Genomic DNA, 26891 nt, shown 5'->3' on the forward strand with positions numbered 1-26891 from the left:
TGAAAATTCCAGAAATTATTCATAATTATTTCTTTGTCATAGCAAATAAAATGGGCAAAATAAAGGGGGTGGACACAGGACATGAAACACAAGAAAAGGAAGCAGAGGAGGGAAAAATCAGGAGGCAGTAAGTGGCTGGCAAACCCTCCACAGCAGGAAACAGGGCTGTGCATATTATAGCTGTTACTGAATAAGTACTTACTGGAACTTCCAGAGATGACCAAACATCAAGAAGGAAGTGATTTTTAAAAAAGTTTTATTATGGAAAATTTCTAACACGCACGAAAGTACCGAGAATAGTAATGAGAACTACCACGCAGCCTCAACAGTCAACCACTCAAGCCCAATCCTGTTTCATTTATATCTCCCGCCCCCCTTATCTGAAGCAAACTCCAGAAATCATATTATTTCACCCTTAAATAAGTCGGCAAGTATCTTTAAAGCAAAAGAATGGGAACTAAGGCCCTTGGGGGGCGGGGGGGGGGGGGCGTCTATGCCTAGCTCACTCGGTGGCAGCCCTCTGCATCTTCAATTCCATAATTTGTAAAATTATTTGTAGGGGTTGAAACAGAATTTTTTTTAAGTAACCACGGTTAAAAAAAAAAAAAAGGAGGTGATTGCATCCTAATAAGGCTCTCCCGAAGGGAATCTCACCCCATAAATCCAGGTCCCGGTTTCATTCCCCCAAGAGCCCAAGGCGCCCTTCCTTTCAAGGCTGGGACCCCAGCGCAGCCGGCAAGACCCGGCCTTTTAGGGCGCTGGCTGGCCCTCGCCCCGCCCCTCTCCCCGGGAAGTCTCCGCCCCCTGGGCCCCAGCAGCCCTCGCGCGCCCTCGCGCGCCCCCGCGGCCTCGGCGTAGGGAGCGGCTCGCCGCCCCGGACGCTCTGGGCCTGGCTCCGGAGCGCGCACGCCGTGCGTCCCGGGCTCGCCGGGGATCCGCGCCGGGAGCTGCGGGGAAAGACTGACAGTTTGGTCCGCCATGTTCTTCACCGCGGCGTTACGGGCCCGGGCGGCTGGCCTCACCGCCCCGTGGGTAAGGAGGCTCGGGGTGAGCCCGGGCACTGGCGCCGCCCTTCTCCCTCTCTCCTCGCCTCTTTTGTCGGGAGCACCCGAGAGCCCTGCGCTCTGGACAAGCCTTCAGGCGGCGGCAAGGGCACTGCGGCCTTCGCCCTCTCCCCGGAGAGGTTGCTGCAGCGGGGAGCTCCGAGGGAGGGTCGGCAAATTGAACGGAGGCGGGTGCGTGGCCTCCTGTGCAGGACTGGGGAGTGTGCGCCTGATTTTGTGAAGAGGATGAAGGAGGGGCCGCTCGGCGTCCTGTTTGGTCCTGTTTCACTGCGTCGGCCTGGTCTGTTTCCAGTGCCCGCGCTCCCGGAGGGGGCCGCTCGCACGGCGAGCCTTGTGACCTTGGCGGCCGTCGGGTTGCTTGGCTCTGGGGAGAACTCGGGGATTGGAGATCTGGCTTGCTTGTAGGAGCGTCTCCTTAGGCCAAGAGAAGGGTGACCGCAGTGTTTTCTTTGGTGCCTTGCATATCGGAAAAAGTTCGCTGCGTCGTATCGAACGATGTAGAAGAACAGCAGCACACATACTGCACAGCAGGGTTTTTAGAGCTTGAATGGTCGTTTAGAGATCCAACTACATCTCATGTTAGGCAAAGAAATGGAATCTCGGAAAGGTCGAAGCATTCAAGTTAACTTAAAAATGCAGATTCCGGAAATTATAAGAACAGGGCATTTACTGGAAAGAACGTAGCCTTTTTGTCTTCGCAGTAAAATAGAGGGGTTGAGTCAGTTCTCAGCTGAAGGAGAGGGACGGAGAGAGTGCGCAGCGGTATAGAGTGAGTTCGGGGCGTTAGAGTTGCACCAGCGTTTGGATGGTGACTTCACTGCGTTTTTCGCTTTGTGACTTCGGCTGGTATTTTTCTCAGTTTCCTCAGTTGTAAAATGGGAATATTGTAATTTGCAGAGTTTAGTCTTTTAGCAAACGTTTGTGGTCCTACTGTGGGTCATGCACTGATGGACTCCAGATAACAATGTGGGTAATAATGATAAGGTAACACTTGGCGACTACTTTCTATGTGCCAAGCACTGTGTTAAGTATTGACATTCTAAATCTCGTTTGTGAGGTTGGTACTCTTATTCCCCCCCCCCCCCCCCCCATTTCACATAATCAGATTTAGACAGTCCCTGTTCCTGTGGAGTTAATAGTCTTGTATAAGAGGAAAGACAATGCAAGAAAAGACTATTGATAGTTGGCAAGAAAAAGCTTGTCGGTATGAGAAGCACAAGCTGTGTTGCTGGGCTCCATTGTTGGAGGTAAGGTGTTCAAGATGAAATGAGAGAGTTGGCAGGACCCAGATCTTGGAGCTCCTTGCGTGCTATCCTGAAGAATTTGACTGTATCGTAGAGGCAGTGGAGAATCAGTGAAAGGTTTCAGAGGAGCAGAGGGACAATGGTCAGGTTTCTGCGTTGGATGGATCACTGGATGGGACTGAAAGGGAAATAGGTTTGATGGGAGCCAGAGGCAGGGAGACTAGATTAGAGGCTCTTGCAGAACCCCAGGTGAGACTAATGAGGATCAGACCTTGTCTGCCAGTAGAAAGGATATAGAGTACAGATAGATTTTAGTTTCTTCTGTTTTTGAAGGAAGAGGTTAGAGGGTGTAAATTGAAAAACTGTTAACTGAAAAAAACTTAAGGTAGTGGAAGAAAATAATTTTTTTTAATATATGTTTTTATTGATTTGAGGGAGGAAGGGAGAGGGAGAGAGAGAAACATCAATGATGAGAGAGAATCATTGATGGGCTGTCTCTTACTCGCCCCACACGGGGATGGAGCCTGCAACCTGGACATGTGCCCCGACCGGGAACCTAACTGTGACCTCCTGGTTCATAGGTCGATGCTCAACCACTGAGCCTCACCAGCTGGGCAAATGAAATTGTTTTAGGTTAACTTCGGCAACTTTCTCTCTCTCTCTCTTTTTTATTAAGTAATCATTACCTGGTATGTAGTATGTGCCTAGTAAATATTTGTTGAGTTGATGAATAAGTTTAATTTTTTTGTTCATTTCCCCCTCAATTTTATTGAGAAATAATTGACATACATTACTGTAGAAGTTTAAGGTGTACAGCATGATGGTGTGATTTACAAGTTTAAATTTTCAATTACACATGTATAGTCCGAAAAATATTAGAATGGCAAATAGAATAAGCTCAAAAAATGAAAATCACCGATAGTCTCATCAACTTGGAAATTACCAAATGTTTAACATTTTGAAGTCTGCAATTAATAGAACTTAACAGAACTTAAAAAAAATCAGATGATATTGTTCACACAATTTTGTAGCCTGTTTTATTTCTCATAATACGTTTTGATCAGCTTTCCTTATCAGCAGACATTTTATATGCTGCATAGCATTCATTCCATTGTATGTTCTATAATTTATATAACCAGGCCCATCTTCTAATATTTTACAAATAGTGGGATATCAGATGACCTAGGAAAAATTAGGAAAATATGAATAAAGAGATTCCTAATAAAATTGCTTTCCTAAAAGAGAAACCTTTAAAGAAAGCATTTACATTTTCAAACCTTCTACATTGCTTATTCGATTATAATTTCTGCTTTATTAGCCAGCTGCTGTTTTCTTCAGCAACAGGCTTTTCAGCTCATCATTGCTTAAAAAATATCAAGAACTTAGTACTGTGTCTAGAATTGCTTGGAAGACACTACTTGTGTAATAACCTTGAGCCATATTTCTTAATCTCTTTGATCCTCATTTTATCTTCTGTAAAGTGCAGTAATAACTTATTGAGTTAGAATTGCCTAAAAATTATGAATTATGGATCATGAATAGACTTATTTTCTTCTTTCCTTTAGTAACTGCATGTGGCTTTCTGTAATGTTGATACTGCAGGAAGCCAAGATCAACAGAAATTAATATAAATGTGAGAAGTCCGGTCAGAAAGCTGAATGGGCCTTTGATATTCACGGAATATCTATATTTTATTACCTGCTGCTGACTCAGTGGCCGAAAGCAAACTCTCCCAACCTGATAATCTTACTGTTTACTAAACATTACCATTGATATGTCTGTTTGCATTCCTAAAAGGCAATTGTGTATTCTAGTAAATAAAAAGCAGATGGGAACTTGGTCCCTCGAACCAAGTTCACAACTGGTTTCCCTCATAATTTCCAAATTTATATTTCTTGTCTTGTGTATTAATTTGCACGTCAGCCCTTTCTCCAGGTCTTTGAACCCAGGCCATGCTGGCCGTGGCCTCACATGACACCACTGTATACAGCTCATTACTGCCTCACACCCAAGCCAGTACTTAGTTTTGTAGGGGTGAGAGCGTTGTGGCATTTTCAGGGATTGTGTTTTTAGTTTTAGAATTTTCATGTTTCATTTTTATGGTTTCTATTTCTGTCTTTTCAGTCATTGATTATAATTTCCTTTATATCCTTAAGTGTAGTTGCAGCCGTTTTGAAATTGTTTGGTAATACCCATTGATTATGTTGAGTGATTTTCGGTTGTGGATGGTATGTCATAGAGGCTTTAGATTTTGTTAATTCCTCCAAAGAGTTGTTGTGGGCAGTTAATGTAATTGAACTCAAACTGCAATTCAACTCCCTTGAGGGCAGCAACTCAGATATTGGTTCAGTTCTTTTATCAGAACTGCTTGGAATCTGCCTCATGTGCATGGGGTCATCCACAGAATTTGGGGTTTCTCCTCTCTATTCCTTTTAGGAATTTCCCACTTTCCCATGCCTGTGATTGTCCCAAACTCACCTGTGTTTATTCATACCACTAGAGGCCTGGTGCACGAAATTCATGCACTGCGGGGGAGGGGGAGTGTCCTTCAGCCAAGCCTGCACCCTCTCCAATCCGGGACCCCTCTGGGGATGTCCAGCTGCCGGCTTAGGCTCAATCCCGGGGATCAGGCCTAAACCAGCAGTCGGACATCCCTCTCACAATCCGGGACTGCTGGCTCCTAACCACTCGCCTGCCTGATTGCCCCTAATTGCTTCTGCCTGCCAGCCTGATCACCCTCTAACCGCTCCCCTGCTGGCCCGATCACCCCCAACTGCCCTCCCCTGCCGGCCATCTTGTGACAATGTGGGGGCAGCCATCTTGTGGTGGCCATCTTGTGATGACATGGGGGCGGCCATCTCATGGCAGCCATCTTGTGATGCCATGGGAATGGCCATCTTGTGATGATGTGGGGGCAGCCATCTTGTGATGTGAGGGTGTGAGGGTCAATTTGCATATTACATCTTTATTATATAGGAGGATTAAGGTTGCAGGTTCTTTTAGGGGTTTAGTTCCCTGTACTAATGAGGGTCTGCCTTCAGGTTAAAAGATGTAAGGAAAAAACAATAACCCACTTCTCTTCTAAGTATAGGCTTCCCCTCCCTCCTGTGTCTGCATGCATTTTGTTTTTCTCCAGTGCCTTCAGAGAGTTTTTTGTTCTTTTATTTTTTAAAAGAAATATTTCATCCAGAGTTTGTCATTGTTACTCAGTGATTTGGATTGATTATATCTATTCAAGTACACTAGAAGTAGAACCTTTGGTGGTGGCATTTTTTTTTTCTAAATTTTAAGTTTTATAGAATGAAATGCTCTCATTCCATTAGAGATTTATTTTTGATATATTGCTTTTTTTAATTTACTTTCATTGTTGAGAGTATTACAGATGTCCCCCATTTTGCCCCCCTCCACCTGGCTCCCAACCCACCCCAGGCCTTCATCGCACTATTGTCTGTGTCCATGGGCTACTAGTATGTATATATGCATATAAGTTCTTTAGTTAATCCCCCCACAGCACCACTGTCTTCCCCGCTTCCCTCTGAGATCTGTGAATCTGTTCCATGCTTCCATGTCTGTAGACCTATTTGTTGATTTTTAAACCTGATTTTTGCAATGTCCCAAGGTTTCTCCATTTTGCCTTAAAGATTCTAAAGTTCTTAAAATTAAAAAGAAAAAAAAAAAAGCATTTGTGTTAGTTTTCTATTGCTGCTGTAACAAATTACCAAGCCCTGACCGATTTGGCTCAGTGGATAGAGTGTCGGCCTGCGGACTCAAGGGTCCCGGGTTCGATTCCAGTCGTGGGCATGTACGTTGGTTGCGGGCATATCCCCAGTGGGGGGTGTGCAGGAGGCAGCTGATCGATGTTTCTCTCTCATCGATGTTTCTAACTCTCTATCCCTCCCCCTTCCTCTCTGTAAAAAATCAATAAAATACATTAAAATAAAAAATAAAAATAAAAAAGCTTGGTGAGATAACACTACACAAATTTACTGTCTTATGATTCTGTAGGTTAAAAGTCTGACATGGTCTAAAATCAAGGTACACTTCTTTCTGGAGACTCCAGGGGAGAATTTGTTTTCTTAGCTTTTCCAGCTTCTAGAAGCTGCTCTTATTTGTTGGATGATCACCCTCTTCCATCTTCAAAGCCAGCAAGGGCCGAGGAGTTTCTCATGTCATGTCATGTCACATCATTCTGACCTTGCTTCTGCCATTTGTAACATCCTTTTCTGACATTGCTCCCTCTTCCAAATTTTAAGGGCCCTGTGATTACCTTGGACTCTGATGATCCAGAATGATCTCCCTATTTTAAGGTGAACTGATTAGCAACTTTAATTCCATCTCTTTTGCTGTGTATATTAACATATTGACAGCTTCCCGGAATTAGGACATGGGTATCTTTGAGGCATTATTATTCTGCCTAACACAGCCTTAAACAATTTATTTTTTCAGCCTTAAACAATTTAGGGGAAAGAGAAAATGACAAATTTTTAAGTATTCAGTAAGGTTCAGTAGGCCATTTTTGGCATACTACAAATTCAGATCTTTCTATTGGATATGTGAACGCAGTCTCCCATTTCAAATATATAAATCGCTGAACTTCCCTTCTCTTTAGCACTCTTTAGTATCAGTCCAGTACATTTGGTAATAAATTGTAGGTTCATGTACCATGTTGGTCTGGTTTTCCATTGGGAAACCTTGACTCACCACTTTTGGAGTCAAGTCAGGAAGCACGTTATAAATCAGGAAATTTCTTTCAGTAAACATTAAGGACTAGGTTCAAACACTTTTTGCTTTGCCCTGTTGGGGGAGAAGGAAAGCAACTTCATAAGTGGGATACTTTGCTGGGTGTTATCCCATTTTGTAGGTGAGAATCTGAAGATGCCCAGGCAAATGTGCCCAAAATTACATAGAATAAGCCTGAACTGGGTTTGTTTGCAAGTCTTATTTTAAAAAATTTTTTTTTTAAACCTACCTTTCTGAAATTGCTCAACTTTACTGAGAAAAGTTGGTGTGTATAGTGAAGATTTAAATTTAATAGGTGCTATAAAGTGATTTCACTTTGCTTAGGGAAAAGAGACTGTGGTTCAGGGGCCTTAGAGAGATAAGAGGAGGAGGTCATGATGGATGAGGGAGGTATAGGGTGACATAATGTTGCCGGTGCAGGTACAGGTAGCTCCATGTACAAGGACAGTGAATGTGAGAGAGCATGACACTATGGACAAGGAATTAACCTGCTGTGGAAGGTGAGACTGGAATAGGTCACAGAGTAGAGGCCTTTGGTATGTCATACCACAGAGTTTAGATTTTATTCTGTCGGCAGTGAATGATTTTAGATTGATTCCCCACCACTGCCACCTCCTCCCCCATCATCATTTTAAGACGAAAATCTCTGGAGATGTGGAGAAGGGTGAGATTTGAAGGCAGGAGACCAGTTAGAAGGCTATTGGGGTAATCTAAGAGGGAAATGAAAAGAGTTTGAACTGGGGATAGTTGTAAGAAACATGAAGTAGTATGAAAAACAGAATTTAAAAGTTGTTTAGGTAGAATGGGTAGGACTTGGTGACTGTCTAAATGACAGAGAGTAAGTGAGAGAGAAGGGGATCATGGAATGTTTTCATGATCATAGTTTAAGCCACTGTAATGACTGTCTACAGTTGAATTACCATAGGTTAAAAGAAATATTTTGTTACATCCTTTTTTAAGCAAGGTGAAGCATAATTTTTTAAAAGTTGTCATGAGTAGCAAATTGACATAAAGATAGGAAACAAAATGTAATCATATGTAATTTCTCTGCATGAAAAAGTATTAGGTTTCCTTGGGGATCGATATAGTAGGCAAACGTATTTGAAAATTTCAGAGGTGAAAAGGTGCAGAACTTACCCATTTGTAGAAGTATATGACAAATTTATGAATCCTTTCTGTAGAGAAGCAGTTATTTGGCATAAAACTGCAGAAGTACATAGCTATGATGGCTAATAAATTTAACTTTATCAGGAACAGTTAAATCACTACCTTTACTTCTATTATGTTTGCCTTGTTTGAATTGTCCAACTCTTCGCCAGTTCCATGCTTGGTAATCCAATGTTCTACCATCTGTGTTTAGTAGAACTCAGAAATCGGAGGATTTCTGAACCATAGTTGAATTGCTTTTGCGGAGAGTGGGTGTTGGGTGGGGGAGAGGTGGAGAAGGTAGAAATGATAGTAGAAGCAACAGAGCAAAGAGAAATGAAATGCAAAGGAGAGGGGATTCAAATGGGTTTCTTCCAAAACAGTTGAGTATGGTCAGTCTATATAGCATCCATCATAAGCAGCTTTCTGAAACGTTTTATGGCTGGAGTTTCTAAACTAATTTAGTAAAGAATTAAAAAGGAGGATGCAGTTGACTCATTAATACAGAGTATATGACTCATTTGTACAGAATGAAAACATGTTTATGAATATCCACACTAAATAAATGAAAGCTTGCCTCCAACTTTATTCACACAAAAGTGAAAGGATGTAAGTTAATGGTATAATAACTCTTCAAATGTATGCTAACAGAGTGTTGTAGGAGGACACATGGCTGGGTTTGATCCTGGCTCTTCCACTAACTCTTATGTGTGACCTTAGGCAAGTTAATAACCTTACCTTTGGACCTTTGCTTTTTTATACTTCTCCTAAAATAGAATGGGCAGGGTGTAGTGTAGTAGACTATAACTCTTAAGGTCTTTTACTTCTTTAAATCGATTCTATTGTTTTTAGTTATGGATCATAAAGTATTTCTATATGAAAATTTTCTTAAGGCTTGTGATTTACAAAATTTTCTTAAAATTTTAGGGAAGACATATAAGGAATTTGCATAAGACAGCTGTGCAAAATGGAGCTGGAGGAGCCTTATTTGTGGTAAGTAATTACTTAGATTTCTTCAGAATGAAAAGACTTGAAAATTTGGGTAACTTTGTTATAATAATCCAAAATATTTTAAATAGCCATGTGTTTGGTATATCCTGGCCATTGTGGGAATTTAAATATAGATAATTGAATTCACTATTTTTCAAAAGGTATGTGGTTCCAGCTCAACCTCTCAAGTTTAAATTGGTACCAGAGCAAATCTGAGAATAAGAATTTAGATTATTATTTGGTGAAATTACTATGAATGAGCCCTAACCCAATTTCACACTTTGAATTCTTAAAACTCAGTCATGTTGGTTCACTGAAGATTCTGAGGCTGCAACTTGGGGAATCCCAAAATAGCACTAGTTTGAAATTTACAGATTTTAGTAATAGAGTGAATACATTGGTAGTTGGCCTTTGTATTTTTGGTTCCCAGGGTTAATAGGTAAAGGTCAATGAACTCCCCAGCTTAGTTGCACAATTTATAAAATACAAGATAATTTATCCTTCTTCTCTGGCAAAGGTACAGTGTTCAGGAATTAATCTAGTGTTGTTTAAAGGCAATTTACTGGACTAGTATGATTTAGAGTTAGTGGTATAGTCTTGTAAACTGAGTTATTCCCAGGCTGAATCTTAATGTTAGTTAGCATACTATCGATAAGTAGATTTCTGCTTTATATTTTATCATCTTTGTCTAAAGACATATCAAATATGCCATGTGTTTGAGATCTTTGTTCAAAGTTTTCATTTTCTTTTTTCTTGTGTGTCTTTGAAGAAGAACTGAGAGTTAACGTATTAAGAGATTCAGTTCTGTGTTCACCTTACGTACAAAACATTAATCATTGTAAGTGTTAATCTTAGTGTGACTCATTTGATTTCCTGTTGACATGCCATTTCTTGTCAGTTTTTAAAGAGGGCTTGCTCTTTTATGGAGAAAAAATATATAGCTTCTTGCTGTTGGCTGGTTTCTGTTACAGAAAACTAGCTGTTGGCTAGTTTCTGTTATGTGGAGAAGAGATGGTGCTTTTGTACCTTCCCTAAAGTAAGTGAATCCCTTTGACAATTTGATACACTCTCTTTGGAAAAATACACATAAGTTCACACTGAAAATTCTGTCTTCATAAGGCTTCCAATAATTAGTAATGTTTTGGTAATTACATTTGAAGATCCTATCCTCTCATCAAGTTGGATAACCCTTTGTTGTTTTTTTTTTTTTGTTTTTTTTTTTTTTGGTCCTAAAGCTACTTCTCTTAAACCATTAAATGGTAATTTCTAAAATTGTCTGAAATTTTGAATTCTGCTAACATTAACTTGGGTAATCATACTCATCACATGTGTATTTACTAATTAGTTTAGCCATTCTTTTTTTATGCAAGGATAAATTAATTTGTATTGTGTTGAAAATAAAGCGAGGAGATTAAATTAGCAACAGTAATGTGCAAAATTATTCACACTTTCGAGGAATTTTGATCATTTTGGAAAATATTTTTTTCCTTTTGTATAGCACAGAGATACTCCTGAGAATAACCCAGATACTCCATTTGATTTCACACCAGAAAACTATAAGGTACGTTAAATTAATGTTATAATTAATGGTACAAAATATTTAGTATCTTCCAGAGATATAAAAACGGATGCTTTTCCTTTGATACAGAGGATAGAGGCAATTGTAAAAACCTATCCAGAAGGGCATAAAGCCGCAGCTGTGCTTCCAGTCTTAGATTTGGCCCAAAGACAGAATGGATGGCTGCCTATCTCTGCTATGAACAAGGTATTGAATTCATTTTTGCCTTAGTTCAAAAAAAAGGAGAGATTGTGTATGAACTTTCTTGTATAGAAATTCCTCTGACATTCATTAATATCAAAATATAAGAGTTTTAAGTCTTTTAATTATTTATGTTTTCTCAAATTATATATGTTTTTGTTGGTTCCCTTAGTAACACAGAGAACTGAAAAAGTAGAGTTTTTTATCCTTCTAAGAAATAATAAAAGCATTATAATGAGGTTTTCTTTTTTCCCCTCTTTTTGGTCATAATACAGATTAAAGATCCCAAATGTGTATAATTTGCTGTCAAGATATTTTGAAAATTAATGTACTGTTTAAACACCAGAATTAAAGAAAAAAGGATCTGCTCATAGCTAATGGTGAATCTTTATAATATTTTTATCTTTGGTGACAGGCTTTAACAAAAACCTATACGATATATGATATACGACACTTGATTGTGGCACCTTGGAATCAGCAACCCATAGAAATGTTATGAGTGACCCATTTAAATGAAGTTAGTCTATTCATACAAGTTCAAGATTTTGTTTCTTTTACTAATTGTATTTTCAGTACTAATCCAAATATCAAGTTTATTTCTATTCTGTTAATATAACTACATTTGTGTGGTATTATGTTAAAGTGTATAGTTTACAAAGTGCTATACAAAACCATATATTTGATTCTTATGAGAATCACAAAACTAATAAGCAAGTGTGATGTAATGGAAAATATATTTGACTTTAAGTTAAAAAGTCATTTTTCTCTGGACATACTTCCTCAACTGCAATGAAGATTTTGAACTATGTAGATATTTTCTAAGTGTTGTTATGATTTCTAAATGATAAGAGCTGGGAACTACTTCTAATTCTTCACATTTTCTACTTGCAGGGATTCTGCTCTACTTTATTTCTCTTTTCAGTTTTTAAGTTTTATTTGGTCTGTTAGGCTATCATTGTCATCTTTCTTGGAGAGTAGGAATGTCCTCAGTTTAATGGAATCCCAAGTGAAGATTTTTTATTTAGCTCATTTATCTCTTACTTGCTTTGTATAGTACCCTACACTGTTGTGGACCCTTAGTATTTTTTTGACTATGAAAAAAATCATATAAAGAAAGTTTGGTTGGTACCATACTTAGTAAACATAGCCAGTTGTATGTTTGTTTTTTTCCTTCAATTAATCACATATTTCTTTGGGGGGGGTGTTATAAATAACTTATATTGGTTTCTATATTATAATAGCCAACTTTATAAATAATGATTGAGGTATGTTTTTAAATCATAGATACTTTTTAGCAAAAATGTATTTTTTTTTAATAATGACAAGCTTGTTGAAAGTCTTGCGGCATGGCAAATTTAGTAGAGCAAAATAAATGAGAAACTGATGTGAGAACATTTCAAGAAATACTGTCCTATCCTATTTCAAATTGGATGTGTATGTGTAAAAGCAGGAAATAGCATATAAAGAATAGGATCAAGATTCTTTCCACTTTATAGTTGAGACTTTTAATATTATGTTTCTCTCTGACCCCAAAGAAAAGTCCAACCTTACAACAATAACAGAATCCAGAAACTCACACGTTAATTCCTTAACCATCACTATGGTGCACAGTAGCAGCGCCAGGGAAGTTTTTTCAAAGTAGACATCAGGGCCTTACTCCCAGTGGTAGGGCTCCAGTACATGCATTTTCAGGCTTCAGCATGTTTATTTTGAGAGAGCTCCCCAGATTTAGAGGTACATGCCTGGTTTCGTATCACCAAATTAATCTTTTCACAGGTGAGCTGTGTTTAAATGTCTTCTGAGAGCACATCAGAAATGCAATTTAACAAACTCTTCTTTCATGTCAAAACGAGAATATATACATAATTTTTAAGAATATCAGATATCAATCTTAAGACCTGATCAGTTAATAATACTAGATCACCCAGAAAGTTGTAGCTAGGATTATAGTCATGATAGGCTGTGTGTGGACCAGCCTTAGCAAATAGCTAAAAAACCTGTTTTCTCTAACAGACTTGCCCTCACCAAGAGAGTTGTGCTCAAATATTGAATCCCTTGGTCCTGAACACCCCCCACCCCCACACCCCTTCACTCTCCACCTCCCACCTCTCCACTCCTTCCCCAATATATCAAAACAAGTATTTTCTGTAAATTCTTTGATGTGAAAGATTGGGAAGTACTAGTCCAGAAGATCCATTGGAAATAATAAGGTTTGCTTGTTCTGAAGGGGCGTGTGTGTGTGTGTGTGTGTGTGTGTGTGTGTAAATAAGTATGTAGATATGTAAACTAATACGGGCTGGTAGGTAAGCTTTGATTCTCAACTTTTTCTGTCCCCATACCATTTGCACACACTATACCTCACCAGTTACATCAAGGCCTTTTTAAAAAATTGGTGAAAGGTTGAAAATATAATTTAACTTATTATGGTTTGGTTAACAAATTTTTGCTATTTAGAAATTTTAAATTACAAAATATTCGAGTTGAATGGTCAAAGTAGAAATTCTTAATGAGAGACTTAAAAATTTAGAGAAAAAGACCCTTTTGCAGAGAGAAGGGCTGAGGTCACCAATAATTAGCCTCTGGGCTCTGTGTAGTGTAAGTGTAAGATGTCTTTAAAAATTAAAGGATTTATACCTTGCAGATACCAAATACAGGTATATTTTCTGCTTTTGAAGAACTTTTCTGTTTTTACCAAATTGCAGCAGTATCAAAATATGCTTTTAACCAAGCTCAATAATTAAACCTTATCATTATGTTTTTAAAAAATTTCCTACTATTTTTAGGTTGCAGAAGTTTTACAAGTACCTCCAATGAGAGTATATGAAGTAGCAACTTTTTATACAATGTATAATCGAAAGCCAGTTGGAAAGTATCACATTCAGATCTGCACTACAACACCTTGCATGCTTCGAAACTCTGACAGCATACTGGAGGCTATTCAGAAAAAGCTTGGTATGGGACACATTATACTCATAACTTTTATGAAAGTTATAATTGTCTTTCTAGAGTTGATCAATTTCTACCTAACTTTTCCAACTTTTGTCATCTTATGGGATCTTATTGGATCGCTACTTCATGAGTAAATTTTGTCTTACTGTTTGTCTACATTTATTTCTTACTTTGTACTCTTAGTTCTCAGCCTCAAAGTTGAATTTTCATCTTATCTTTTTCTAGTCAGTAAGTATGTTGGAAAAGCTAGGAATTTTAAAGTTTTCATTATTTACAAAGTAAGTTCCATTGTGTAATAATAGCATGTGGTATGTAAAAAGTGACTCTTATCCTTAGGTTCTTTCAAATTAGCCTTTGGACAAATAAAATAGTAAGAATGTGTCAGGAAGAGAAATTTGAAACGGGGTTTTATTATAGTAGCATATACAGAATTGAAAGGGCATTTTCCATACAAAACTATCATTGCTGCACATATAACTATACATAATCAAGTAAAGTAAAAAGAGGTTTTTGGTTTTTAAAAAAATTTTTTTTACTGAATATAAAGTATTTGGATGTGGTAAAATTTGAGCAGTATTGAAGTATATAAAACAGAAATCTGAACTCTGTCCATAATCCTACCCCCCATCTTCAAGATACAAATTCTGATAATAGTTGAATAGTTTTAGGTTTTATATTGTTTTCATTATTAAATACATAACTGTAATGTGTCCGTGTTTGCTTTTTGTACTTTTTTTGACTACAGCATAATATGTATGTCTGCCTCATATTTCTATTATTACTTGTTATTTTGCAGTTACTTTTATGTATATTCCTCTTTGTATACCTGCTGTATACTGAGATTATTTACAGGAAGTAGAATTGCTGTGTCAGATTTTGACAAAATGCCTTCTCTAAAGATATTAGAGTAATTTTCCTCTCATTCTATTTTTAAGTTTATTTATTCTTTTGATCCTTATCTGAGGATATTTTCCCATTGATTTTTAGAGAGAGAGGGAAAGACAGAGAGAAATATCGATTTGAGAGAAACATATTGATTGGTTGCCTCCTGCCCCCCAACCAGGGCCTGGGCTGAGGAGGAACTTGCAACCAAGGTACATGCCCTTGACCAAAATCAAACCTAGGAACCTTCAGTCCACAGGCCAATGCTCTATCCACTGAACCAAACCAGCCAGGGTGTCACATTCTTTTTTTTTTTTTAATATATTTTATTGATTTTTTTACAGAGAGGAAGGGAGAGGGATAGAGAGCTAGAAACATCGATGAGAGAGAAACATAAATCAGCTGCCTCCTGCACACCCCCCACTGGGGATGTGCCCGCAACCAAAGTACATGCCCTTGACCGGAATCGAACCCGGGACCTTTCAGTCCGCAGGCCAACGCTCTACCCACTGAGCCAAACCGGTTACGGCGGGTGTCACATTCTTAATGATGTTTGATATTAGCAGTTTTCTGAATCTTCGCCAATATTTTAATATGATTTTAGTAGGTTAATTATCACAGTCACAATGAAAATTGTACTGTCGGTTGCACTGATATTTGACAACAAACACTGGAGATGAGTCCTCTGAAATTTGATTATTTTTAAAGGAATGAGTTCACTTAAGAAATCCTTGAATTTTCTAGTATAATTATGCAGGCTTGTTTAAGAAATTTCGTGCTCTTAAGTATTTTTTTATACCTCTAATATGTCATTGGTTTTCTTTTCTTTTTTTTCTTAAATCATATTGTTATTAAAATATAACCTGGGGGGGCAGGGGCGGGCTGGAGGGGGTCAATGGGGGGAAAAGGGGGGCTTATGTAATACTTTGAACAACAAAGAATTATTTATAAATTTTTAAAAAACTGGAAAAAATATAACCTGGTCCTTACAATAATCATTTATATTTTTAGGAATAAAGGTTGGAGAGACTACACCTGACAAACTTTTCACTCTTATAGAGGTGGAATGTTTAGGGGCCTGTGTCAATGCACCAATGGTTCAAATAAATGACAACTACTATGTGAGTATTTCACTTACTATGAATTAAAATTGTATGATGTCATGTTTAAAATACTTGTTTTCCCGTCTTGTAATGGTTTCTAAATTATGTATTTAGAAGAAACTGTTGGCATAAATATCCAGGTATTTTTTTGTTTCTTTCTTTCTTGGTTTCCTACTCATAAAAATGTCATAGGAATAGAAAACCTTTCATAAAAATGTCAATTTTAGATTCCACGTTATTGCCCACTTAGATGGTTTTTTAAAAATTATCTTTAACTATTTTTGCATTTAAGTCTTGGAGGTAATGATATATTTTTAAAACTTTTAAATTATGAAAAATTTAATAATTTATATACAAATACAGAAAATAACTATCAAGATTTAACTGATAATAGTACTTCCCATACTTCAGGAAATTATTTTTATCCTTATTATTATTTGTACAATTAACCTACAGATGCAAGTAAACCATTCTCATTACCACCAAAAATCCTATTCCTTTCCATTCATTCCCAGAGGTAACCACTATCATAAATTTAGTGTATGTTCTTCCTGTACATGTTTTAAAATTTTTTAAATATATGTATAAGTCACACTAATAATGTAATACTATATTGCTTTTTCTAACAATTTTATAGAGATGGTATCAAACCTCTCTTTTAGTACTGTTTTAGCCAGATCTCACAAGTTTTGATAAGTAATATTTTCTTCATTTAGTTCTAAATATTTTTAAATTTGCATTTTTTTCCTTAAACATGTTTTTAATATCCAAGTGGGTGGAGTCTAGTTATCTTTTTTTAATTGCCTGCTACCCTAATTATATCATGGTTTTCATTCATAATATCTTGTTAGCTCATACTTCTTAGAAATTTGTTTATGGAAATTATTTGAGACCTATATTAAAGGTGGATTCTTCAAGAAGAGATTTGCTTTGCTACTCTTTTGCTCTTGGAAATGCCCAAAAGAGAGCCCCTCTCTTTACACCCTTCCCTCAGCCCTCAATGTGTAAGATTCTAAGCTAGCAGATTTTTTAGGGACAGTTTAATTTCTGTTTACACTTATATTGAGGGCATAGCTTTTTGGGGTCTTAACTTCATGTGATTTAGATGTTTCTTGTGACCTGGGGCTTTGTCCCTTGCCCCTCCAGACCAGTGATTTTCAACCTTTTTCATCTCATAGCACACTAATTACTAAAATTCTGCGGCATACCAAAAAATATATTTTCTTGCCAATCTGACAAAAAAAAAAAAAAGGATATAGCTGATTCATTCACACCGGACGGCTATCGTTGTATTGGCTGTTGTCACTTTTTTTTAATTTGACAACCTAAGGGAAAAGAGTTCAGTGCCCCTGACTAAGTAGTCAGGTGTTGCATGTTTTAAAAAATTCTTGTGGCACACCAGTTGAAAATTGCTGCTCAAGACTATGAAATCCTGAAGCCAAATTTGCTTGGTGTTCCACTTCTCTACCTGAATTTTCTTTGAGTTTTTGGTTTCTGGGTATTTCTTTGTCAGTATATTGATGAAATTTAAAAGCACCTGTAGTTGTTACAACAGGAAGTTCAATCAGGATAGTTATTCTGCCATAATGCCTGAAATGGATATGTGTAACTTTTTTAATGAAGATGGAATTATATTTCTTTGGCCTTTTAGATTTCTAGGGTGTTTTCATTCCCTATAGTGATTTTCTTCATTTTAATTATGAGTGATTTAAATTTCTTCTTCATTTCCCCTACTTTAAAAAAGTCCTTAAAAAATATGGCAACAACTTTCTCTTTTCCAACATTCTGCAATTTATTCATAATAATGAGGATCTTGATTTAAGCAAGAATTAGAGTGGCAAGGCTTTCTTTGAAGCATAATAAGTCTAAATATGGTAGCCCATGGACTTACCCAAGAGTTAAAGATTCTTTCAGTTAGTATAGTCTTTGACAAGGCAGTTAATAACTTTTATGCATCTCAGTTGATGAGTGGATAAAATTAAAAAGTCACATAAACTTGGATTGGATCCTACCTAGGGAAAACACAGTTACCACATTTTGATGATGGTTAGATAGATTTGAATATGGACTTGACATTTGATTTTATTAAAGGAATTATTGTCAGTTAATTAGGTACGGTAATGGCATTATGTTATTTAAGAAAATTTTCTTATTCTTAGGAAATGGCCTCCTGAAGTATTAGGGATGAAGTGTTATGATGTCTGCAACTTGCTTTCAAATGGTATAGCCCCAAAGCATGTGTGTACATAATGCAAATATGGCAAATTAAAAATTGTTCAGTCTAAGTGGTAGTGATATGGTATTCACGTATAGTTTTCAGATTCTCATAATAAAGATTTGGGGGAGGAATAAAATCAATAGATAATTTAAAGATGTATTCTCGCTGTGAAGTTCTTAACATCTGTTAAACCCTAAGCAGTTTCAAAGCAGCTTTTTATTTTCATAAATGTTTCATTATTCAACAAATATTAAAGGCAATTTTTGACTAGGCACTGGGAATATAGTATTGAGTCATGAAAATTTCTCTAGCATTTTCTCAAGTAGGTTTACAAATGAAGAAACAGACTTAGGGAGGCTAAGTAACTTGTCTAAGATTACTAGGTGGTACTGCAAAACATTTTGTTAAATACTGAACAGTTTTAGAGGGGGAGAATGGATATAATGTAGTTGAGATAGTTTTCTCCTAGTTTAATCTTGCCATTCTGTTTGACTGTCTTTTGATTAAACCTAGGTTGCAGCAACTAGGCATACGAGTGTGCATGTGTTTTGTGTTTTATTTCTATTTTTTATTTTAAATAACAACCCTTTCTTAAGTCGAATATTTTACACAGGTGTAGTATATAAAATATAGAGCTGTTCTAGTTGAAATGGGGTTTTGAGGGTCAGGATCATTACAATAAATGTGTCAAAAATAAGGTGTTTTTTGTTTTTTTTTTTACCTTTCCCTTTGAAAAATAAATGAATTTTGAAATGGTAAAATTCACTTGGGAAAAGAAGATATCCCTAGGATATTAGATCTTTAGGTTAGGGATAGATATTAGTCATCTACTTTTAAGTTACTATGCCTGCTGGTGCTGTTTTATTTACTACTAGAGGCCTGGTGCACGAAATTCGGGCAAGGGTAGGCCTTCGCAGCCCTGGCTGCCTCACGCCCCGCCCCCCTCCCGCACCTGCCTCGGCCTGCATCCCCGGCCACACACCCTCAGTTCCCCAGTTTTGCAGAGCCCCCTGATAATCACCCCACAGGTAGTGGCCTGGGCCTCACTCTTTAGGGCAATCTTGGAGAGGCGCCCCCCCCCCCCGCCCGCCCATCAATCGCCCCCTGGCCGGTGGCCTGGGCCTCCCTCTGCGGGGCAATTGTGGGGCGATAGCGGCCCCTGACCAATCGCATCACACCCGCCTTGGCTGGCCTGGTGCCAGTGTGTGTCATAGAGTGGTCGTCCAGATGGTCGTTCTGCTGTTCAGTCATTTGATCGATTTGCATGTTACACTTTTATTATTATAGATGTGCTGCCTCAGCATTTGTTGAGCATGTGCCATAGATATAGCACTGTTCTGTTTTATAGATTTTCTCATTTAATTCTCAAGTAGGTTTACAAATGAAGAAACAAACTTAGGGAGGCTAAGTAACTTGTCTGAGATTACTAGCTAGTAAGTGATAGGGTGAGGACTCAAATGCAGAACTGTTTCACTCCAAAGCACTACTCTATTGCCTCTTTAGCTGCAGCTCTTAATACATATTGCATTTAGCAGTATATACTATATGTAGAAGTTACTCCGTTGCTGCTATCTTGGTAACTAACTTGTAAGTTGAGAAAGATAAACAATAAACTAAGTGATATTAGAGATTTGCACAGATTTCAAGTAGAAAGTAATTTTAAAAAATAATATATTTTTATTGATTTCAGAGAGGAAGGGACAGGGAGAGAGAGAGAGAAATATCAATGATGAGAGAGAATCATTGATTGGCTGCCTCCTGCATGCCCCCCACTGGGGATTGAGCCCACAACTCAGGCATGTGACCTTGACTGGAATCGAATCTGGGACCCTTCAGTCCGCAGGCTGATGCTCTATCCACTCAGCCAAACCAGCTAGGGCAAAAGTAATTTTAATATTTTTTTTATAGGAGGATCTGACGCCTAAGGATATTGAAGAAATTATTGATGAGCTCAAGGCTGGCAAAATGCCAAAACCTGGGCCAAGGTACGCTTTTATTTTTATATAATAAATTTTAATGGTTTAACCTAAATTAGTCTTTCATATAAACTGATGGTAAGACAATACTTGCTTTATTTTGACATTATAAACAAATATTTGTGTGCTGAGATTGTTCTTATTTTAAGTTAAAGTATTGAAAATAACTTCTAAACTTGTTTTCAAATTATTAAATAGAAGTTTATTTTTCAGTATGGATTAGCTAAAAATAATTTTGAATCCAATTTGAATTCTTCATGTTTAGTTTTATAAAGACATCTTAAATTTTGCAGAATTCTGCAGGATGCAGAATATTTTAGATGTAAAAAATATATAGGTAGGCTAAAAAGTATATATAAAAATATATAGGTGGTGGCCAATGAATAACTCTAGACAGTAAAGTCATTTTTGGTTTTTTAATAATAAAAGTAGGGACAGTGGTGGATATATCTCAACAATGTTTTTAAAAAGCACTAAACTTTCATTAAGTAGATTTTCTTGTACTTCTTTAAGCCATAAAACTGTATAGAGCTTTCTATGGAGCATGCCCGCCCTCGCCTTTCCCTAACCTCTTCCCTCAGGTACATTTTCCTTCTCTTTCTCCTAAGCTCCAAGGGCCCTTTTTATGCCTAGGTAACCTGTTTTCTGAGCTCATTTCTTCTATGGCTCACTTCTACCTCTGTGACTTTCTAAATAAACTTTCTCTTATTTTTATATATAAATATAAATATATAAATATATATATGTATATATATAAAATCAAGTTTTCTAGAACGCAAATGAGTTAAAATGATGAATGTACAAATAGTGTTGGAATGACTAAAAAATCAAATTTACCTTTTGAATTGTGATGAAGAGAACAGGGTAATTAGTGGATGAGATTTTAATCATAAATTATCAGGAAAACAATCTTCTGTTTTTTATTAAGTGAAAATCCTAATGTAAATTGTAACTGTCAGGTGAATGGATAGGGCTTAGATCACTGCCTTTATTTGTGTTCTGAGGAATGTTTACAAATAAAATGAGGAAAGTTACGACTAGTAGATTAAACCAAGTTTGTAGGCTTTTCTGGAAGATTTTACAGCCTTTATAACATTTTAATATGTCTTTTGTGAATGGTAGGGGAAGGAGAACATTTGTAGGCAGACATAAGAACCCCTGGGGCTCTGTTTTTCCCCTCAAGTATGTCATGGAACTGTCATTTCATAGAACAAACTTTAGGAATCTGGACCAGGTTATTCTTAAAATAACTTTCTTCTATAAAATTCTATAATCCTGTGAAGAACTCAGGCAGTATACATAATTAATTCTTCCATTTATTGTCCCAGAAACTTTCGTTTTTTATAATCTTCTTAAATTGGTCCTTTGTGTTGGATAAAGAGCTTAAACTATAAGAGGGAACCTAATAAAAAAGCATCAGGTGTACCTGTGTGACTAGTTAACATAAAAAAATCACAAAGCCAAGTATTGTTTTTATTAAAGCTAAATGTCATTTTGCCATTTACCCTGAAAGTTTCAGGCTTTGACAGTACCCAGTGTCTGCTTTTTGATCTGGTTTTCATAGTAACTTACAATGCAAATATACCAATTTCTGACTTTGTAGCCATTCCTCATTATAATACTCTACTTAGCTACTTGCATTATGTAATGTACTAGTAATAGCTAGAAAGATCTTATAAATGATTGTGGTATCACTTTTCTGTCCTCTCAATAAAAAATTATTTCCTAGGACTCTAAAACAGACTTATAAGATTGATGACAGAATGCGAAGGGCAAAGCCAGAGGTAGTAAAAAGATGTAAATTGAACAAATTCTTCAGCTAAAATCTATGGGAGGAACAAAGTAAATGAACAAAGCTAGGGAATAGGAGGGGTGAAATGGTAGGTGCTGAGCTTTGCTCTAGCAACAGAGGTTAGACAGGGCAGAGGTTGAGCTAATACCTGGGAAAGTATGTGTGTGGGTGAAACAAAAACCAGACAGGTTCTTCTACCTCTGTGTTGCTTTTCTTCACAGATTCCTATATAAGTACCTGTTCTTGTTTCCTTTCTGGCTATTAGCAACCCTGGTCTGGGTCCTGTTTTTTGAAAAATTATTACTATTATGGCCTAAAAACATAAATACAAATAGATTTTGTTTTTACTACTTCTAAGAGACATCCCTCCCAAATCTTCAAATTCCTCAAGGAATCCAGTTTCTGTTTAAAGTATAATATATAAGTGTGTATTCCCTCTGTTCACAATGACAGATCTCATTCTAAATAAAATCCAAATATAAAAGATGTAGTGTCTGGTTTATTAAAACATGATTTTTTAAAATGTCCTCTGGGTTAAGTTATTTTCCTGTAGTTAAGCTCTGATACTGGGGCACTTGCTGAATTCCCCAATACTTGGTTTCTGTATAAAATAAGGCCAGTAATCACTTATCTCATGGCATTGTTGAGATTAAAGAAGCTAATAATGTATATACACTGCTCAATAAATGGGAACTAGTATTAGGTTATTTGTATATTTTTCATATTTATATAGTGAGTTTTGATATTTGATATGTCAGTTTTCATGTTTAACTTTACGAAGAGAAAATCTTGCAGCAGTTGAAATGTTTGGATTAAATAATCTATGCTAGTTATTAGGTGGAAAATAGTTACTTAACTGGGCTGTTGTGAGGTAACAGTTATAATTTTTTAAGTAAAAATTTATAAATAGTAATAAGTAATAGTCAATTTAATGTTAACTTTTCTTTTCAGGAGTGGACGCTTCTCTTGTGAGCCAGCTGGGGGTCTTACCTCTTTGACCGAACCACCCAAAGGACCTGGTTTTGGTGTACAAGCAGGCCTTTAATTTATATTCAACTGTAAATATGTCACTGGAGAAATAAAATATGAATTTCCTATCTACATAAATTTTTAATGTTTATTTCAACCTGTGTACACCTTGGTGGTAACTTAGCAACTTATAGCTCTATAAGTACCATGTCAAAACTTCATAGCTCCATTTTTTTTTTTTAAATCCTCACTTGAGAATATGTTTCCATTGATTTGAGAAAGAGAAAGAGAAACATTGATTGGTTGCCTCCACCTTTTGGTGTCTGAGACAACACTCCAACGTACTGAGCCACATCGGCCAGGGCTTCAGAGCTCCATTTTAAAGTCTTCTGCTAGCTGTGGCTAACTATGAAGACATTATTCCATAATCTAGTTAACAGTAACTCCAAATACACCATTCCCGCCCCCATTTTCAACTGCCAGGTCATTTTTATCAAGATTACAGGTTATTGTGAAAATAAAAATTCAAATTTCAAATACATTTTGCTTTTCCATGTTGAGCCATAGCCAAGTCTTAAGTTAACATGATCTTCCTATAAACTTTATGTCAGTGCACTCTTGAAATATTTTTATATTTACAGCACACAGTTGTTACTGTATTTCCAACTGGTGGTGATAATTCAAGCAGGCTGTAAGTGTAAGGAGGATAAGGTAGTTGATTCTAGGTCATCTGAGTTGAATCTTGCTTAAATTTTTTTGCCCATTTTTCTTGAAAATCTATCATATTCAACACAAAAGCACTGCTTCTAATGATGATGTCTTGAATAGCTCTTAAAAACACCTGGTAAAATTTCACTACAATAATCCAAGATGGTTCCAAAATGTATATGAACACAGTGATTAAAATTTTCTTGCCAATTTCCGGGAGCTGGAGTTAACAGCTATATCCTAGCCTATGTGTTTACCACCACTTAATCCCTCATTTCTTCTTAGTTCTTAACTGTGCTGGTTTTAAAAAGGTACTTTTGGGGAGGAAATTTACTTATTGCTGTTTAATGGCAAAAATAAACTAAAAATTCAACTTTTCATCCTTCCTATTGACAAAGAATCTAATATCTGTTTTGGGTTTTGAGCTGCTACTGAAAGTTATTAGGGGAAAAGCTACTGATTGCTCAGATTTACTTGCTGTAACTGGAAGAGGCTATTGCTCCAGAAAATTCTACAGCACATGATAATAGTTTTGCAGCCCTGGCCAGTGTGGCTTGGTTGGTTGGAGTGTTGTCTGGAACACCAAAAGGTGTCAAGTTCGAATCCGAGTCAGGGCAAGTACACAGGTTGCGGCTCCTGGGGGAGGCACCTAGATGTTCTTTCTCTCCTTTCTAAATTTTTAAAAATTTTGTTAAAGTACTCATTGCAAAGGTCTTACTTATATCTATATAGAGACTAAGTCATATGATAATTTATCATCTGAGATTTTATTTTTCATTTATTATATTCACCTTCCTGAAATATGGCAGTTTTTAAAAATTTTTATAAAAAGATTTTAAAATTGATTTTTAGAGAGGAAGGGTGAGGGGGAGACAGAGAGAAAAACATTGACTTGAGAGGAAACATCAGGGGAAAATCAATTGGCTGCCTCCTACACACCCCCTACCGGGGACCCAGCCGGAAACCCTGGGTATGTGCCCTGATTGGGAATTGAATGACAACCTTTCAGTGCATGGGAAGATGTCCAACCAATGTAGCCATACTGGCCAGGGCTGGCAGCTTTTTGAACGATCTGATTTAACTGGACTAACTGTAGTTAAAACATAAGGGTCATTGATGCTAAAGGTGTAAAGATCTAAATAAGCTGGAAAGTAGATTTTGTAGAATGGGTTCTAATTCATATAAATCAAATATACACATTTTGGGTGTCTGCTAATAACTAATCCTAATTAAATGTGATAAAATTTTTCTTTGACTAAGTGGTGTTTAATGCTTGAGGTCCTTGATCTGGTACTGTAAGGAAAACATATTTTACCCACTTGCTGAAGATAGATTCTAGGACTTGAACCAACGAAAAACCAAGCTATACAATTAAAAGTCTTATTAGCAGCTTATTAATCAACTTACTTGTGGATATAAACTAGTTTTTTTTAGGCTTCTTTTGAGACCTATTCATAATATCTATACTAAAAATTACTTTCTTGATTTATATATCTAGTTTCACATCGAAAAGGAAAATAAGGTCCTCTTGTCTTCATGAGTTTCATTAGGACCTTTCAAATAACAGATTTACAATTTGCCATGTATAATCTTAATGAGCTTCATTAAAATATTTTTGCAACTTGATTTCTACAAATAACTTACAGGTAGTGTCCTATTGAGCATAGTCAATACAGTACCTTGGATCGTGATTGCCTATGAGTCTTCCTGTATTCATTGATTTTGATAAGGTTGTACATATGGCTGCTGCCATAAATTATGGTTAATGTACTTCAGCAAATTCAAGATTAGCTACCTTTCAATTTTTAAGTGAGGTACTTAGTGTTACAGAAATAGCTATTCCCATTGCAATCAATACTACTTGACTTCTATGACCATGACTTAAATGAGAACCAATTCAATGACTTAAGCGATATCACTTATTTAAATGTTTAATGGATTTCTTTTTTCTTTGTATTTCATGTCAAAAAATCCAAATTAAATTTAATAATCTTCCATCTCTAGCCACAAGATGCTCTCTTAATAATAATATTGACCCTGTGTTTTAGAGTAGGGAAATCAGGAACCTAGGAAAGAAAAAAAAATACTGATCTTTAATGCACGTTTATGCTTTATGTAGTAATTGATTGGGATTTAGCTTTCTCTGTCAGGTCTGAAATGGCACATCATCTGTGATTGGTGACAAAGTTGTAACTGCACTCATTAAGTCACAGGTGGGTGCTGTAGCTTAGAGGCCATTATTAATGATGAAAGAAGTGGTTTCACTCCAATTATAATCCCTTTGGTGGTTAAATAAGGCATGTACACAATTTCGAGAGTTAACCTTTTTTTGTGTGTCCTTGACCGGAATCAACCCAGGACCCTTCAGTCCGCAGGCCCACGCTCTATCCACTGAGCCAAACCAGGTAGAGCGAGAGTTAACTTTGATGTAAATAAAGCGCCCAGAAGGAAGTCAGAATAAAATGGTTTCCTTCCGATTATGTAACCCCTTTGGTGGTTAAATAAAAGCATGTACAACTTGTTGCAGATTAAGCTCAATATAAATAAAAAGCGTCCAGAAGGAAGTCTACCCGCTGCTGGGAGAGGGTAAATTTTCCTCACGCACTCTTCTCCAGTACCTGAGAAGTTCCCTCTTAAATACCAAACTCGATGTAGAAAAATGCACTTCAATTTCTTTACGAAGGTCATTGGAAGGTGTGAATGGGAGGGCGTATTGAGACTGTGCTGTCTCAGGTGCACGTTCATGTTCTTTCGGGGCGGCATTGCAGACCCACCTGGCGCAGGTGAAAGTCCGCACGCAGCGGCTCCGGCTCCGTGGGACTCCCAGGCAGCGGTCGGGGTCCCGCAGGGTCCAGCACAGGTGTTGCCGCGCAGGCGCCCTGCTGCGCGGGCAAGGGCGGTCCACCTCCCCCGATGCTCGGGAGCCTGCGGGCCGCAGCCTGCAACTTAGCGGTAGATACATCTCCTTTGCCTCTAGCCGAGATCGCAGCATCATTTTCCCCGACCGAGCTCACAAACTTGTCCACATGCAAAAATAACGTGAATACCCTATCTAGAGTCTATTTTTCATTGCCGTCGTCGCCATTTCCTGAAATTGGCAGTCCTATCCATTGCCCTTGTCGCCACAAAAAGCTACTGCAGAGCCCGCTGGCCCAGCAGCGTCAGCGGCGCCTGCGCCTCTTCTGCTCACCCTTTGATTCCTCCTCCCAGTGACGGCTTAGGGGAAGCAGTGACAGCCGGGTGGGGTGGGGAGGCGGACGAGGGCGCCGGGAGGAGTTCCGGACCGCACCTCCCCACCTCCACCCCCCACTTGGTACGCTCCCACTGCCTCGCCCCGCCGCAGACACTGAG

At 37.5% G+C, this 26891-nt stretch overlaps 1 protein-coding gene across 1 annotated transcript; it reads left to right on the top strand.

Moving 5' to 3' along the window:
- The first annotated feature begins 829 nt into the window (after positions 1-829).
- NDUFV2 (NADH:ubiquinone oxidoreductase core subunit V2) lies at positions 830-24958 on the top strand. Its single transcript, XM_079785243.1, has 8 exons — positions 830-1032; positions 9122-9187; positions 10683-10745; positions 10833-10949; positions 13727-13895; positions 15786-15895; positions 20004-20080; positions 22815-24958. Exons 1-8 carry the CDS (start codon positions 979-981, stop codon positions 22906-22908), a joined length of 750 nt encoding a protein of 249 aa, XP_079641369.1. The 5' UTR covers positions 830-978; the 3' UTR covers positions 22909-24958.
- The last annotated feature ends 1933 nt before the right edge of the window (positions 24959-26891 follow it).

Source organism: Cnephaeus nilssonii, assembly GCF_951640355.1.
Source record: "Cnephaeus nilssonii genome assembly, chromosome: 11".
NCBI lineage: Eukaryota > Metazoa > Chordata > Mammalia > Chiroptera > Vespertilionidae > Cnephaeus > Cnephaeus nilssonii.

What these genes read in the sequence shown, in the direction of transcription:
- NDUFV2 (XM_079785243.1), top strand. Translation starts at nt 979, where the DNA reads ATGTTCTTCACCGCGGCGTTACGGGCCCGGGCGGCTGGCCTCACCGCC. An exon ending in CTGGAGGAGCCTTATTTGTG is followed by an intron (nt 9,188 to 10,682) that starts GTAAGTAATTAC and finishes CCTTTTGTATAG; the next exon opens with CACAGAGATACTCCTGAGAA. An exon ending in AAATAAATGACAACTACTAT is followed by an intron (nt 15,896 to 20,003) that starts GTGAGTATTTCA and finishes TTTTTTTTATAG; the next exon opens with GAGGATCTGACGCCTAAGGA.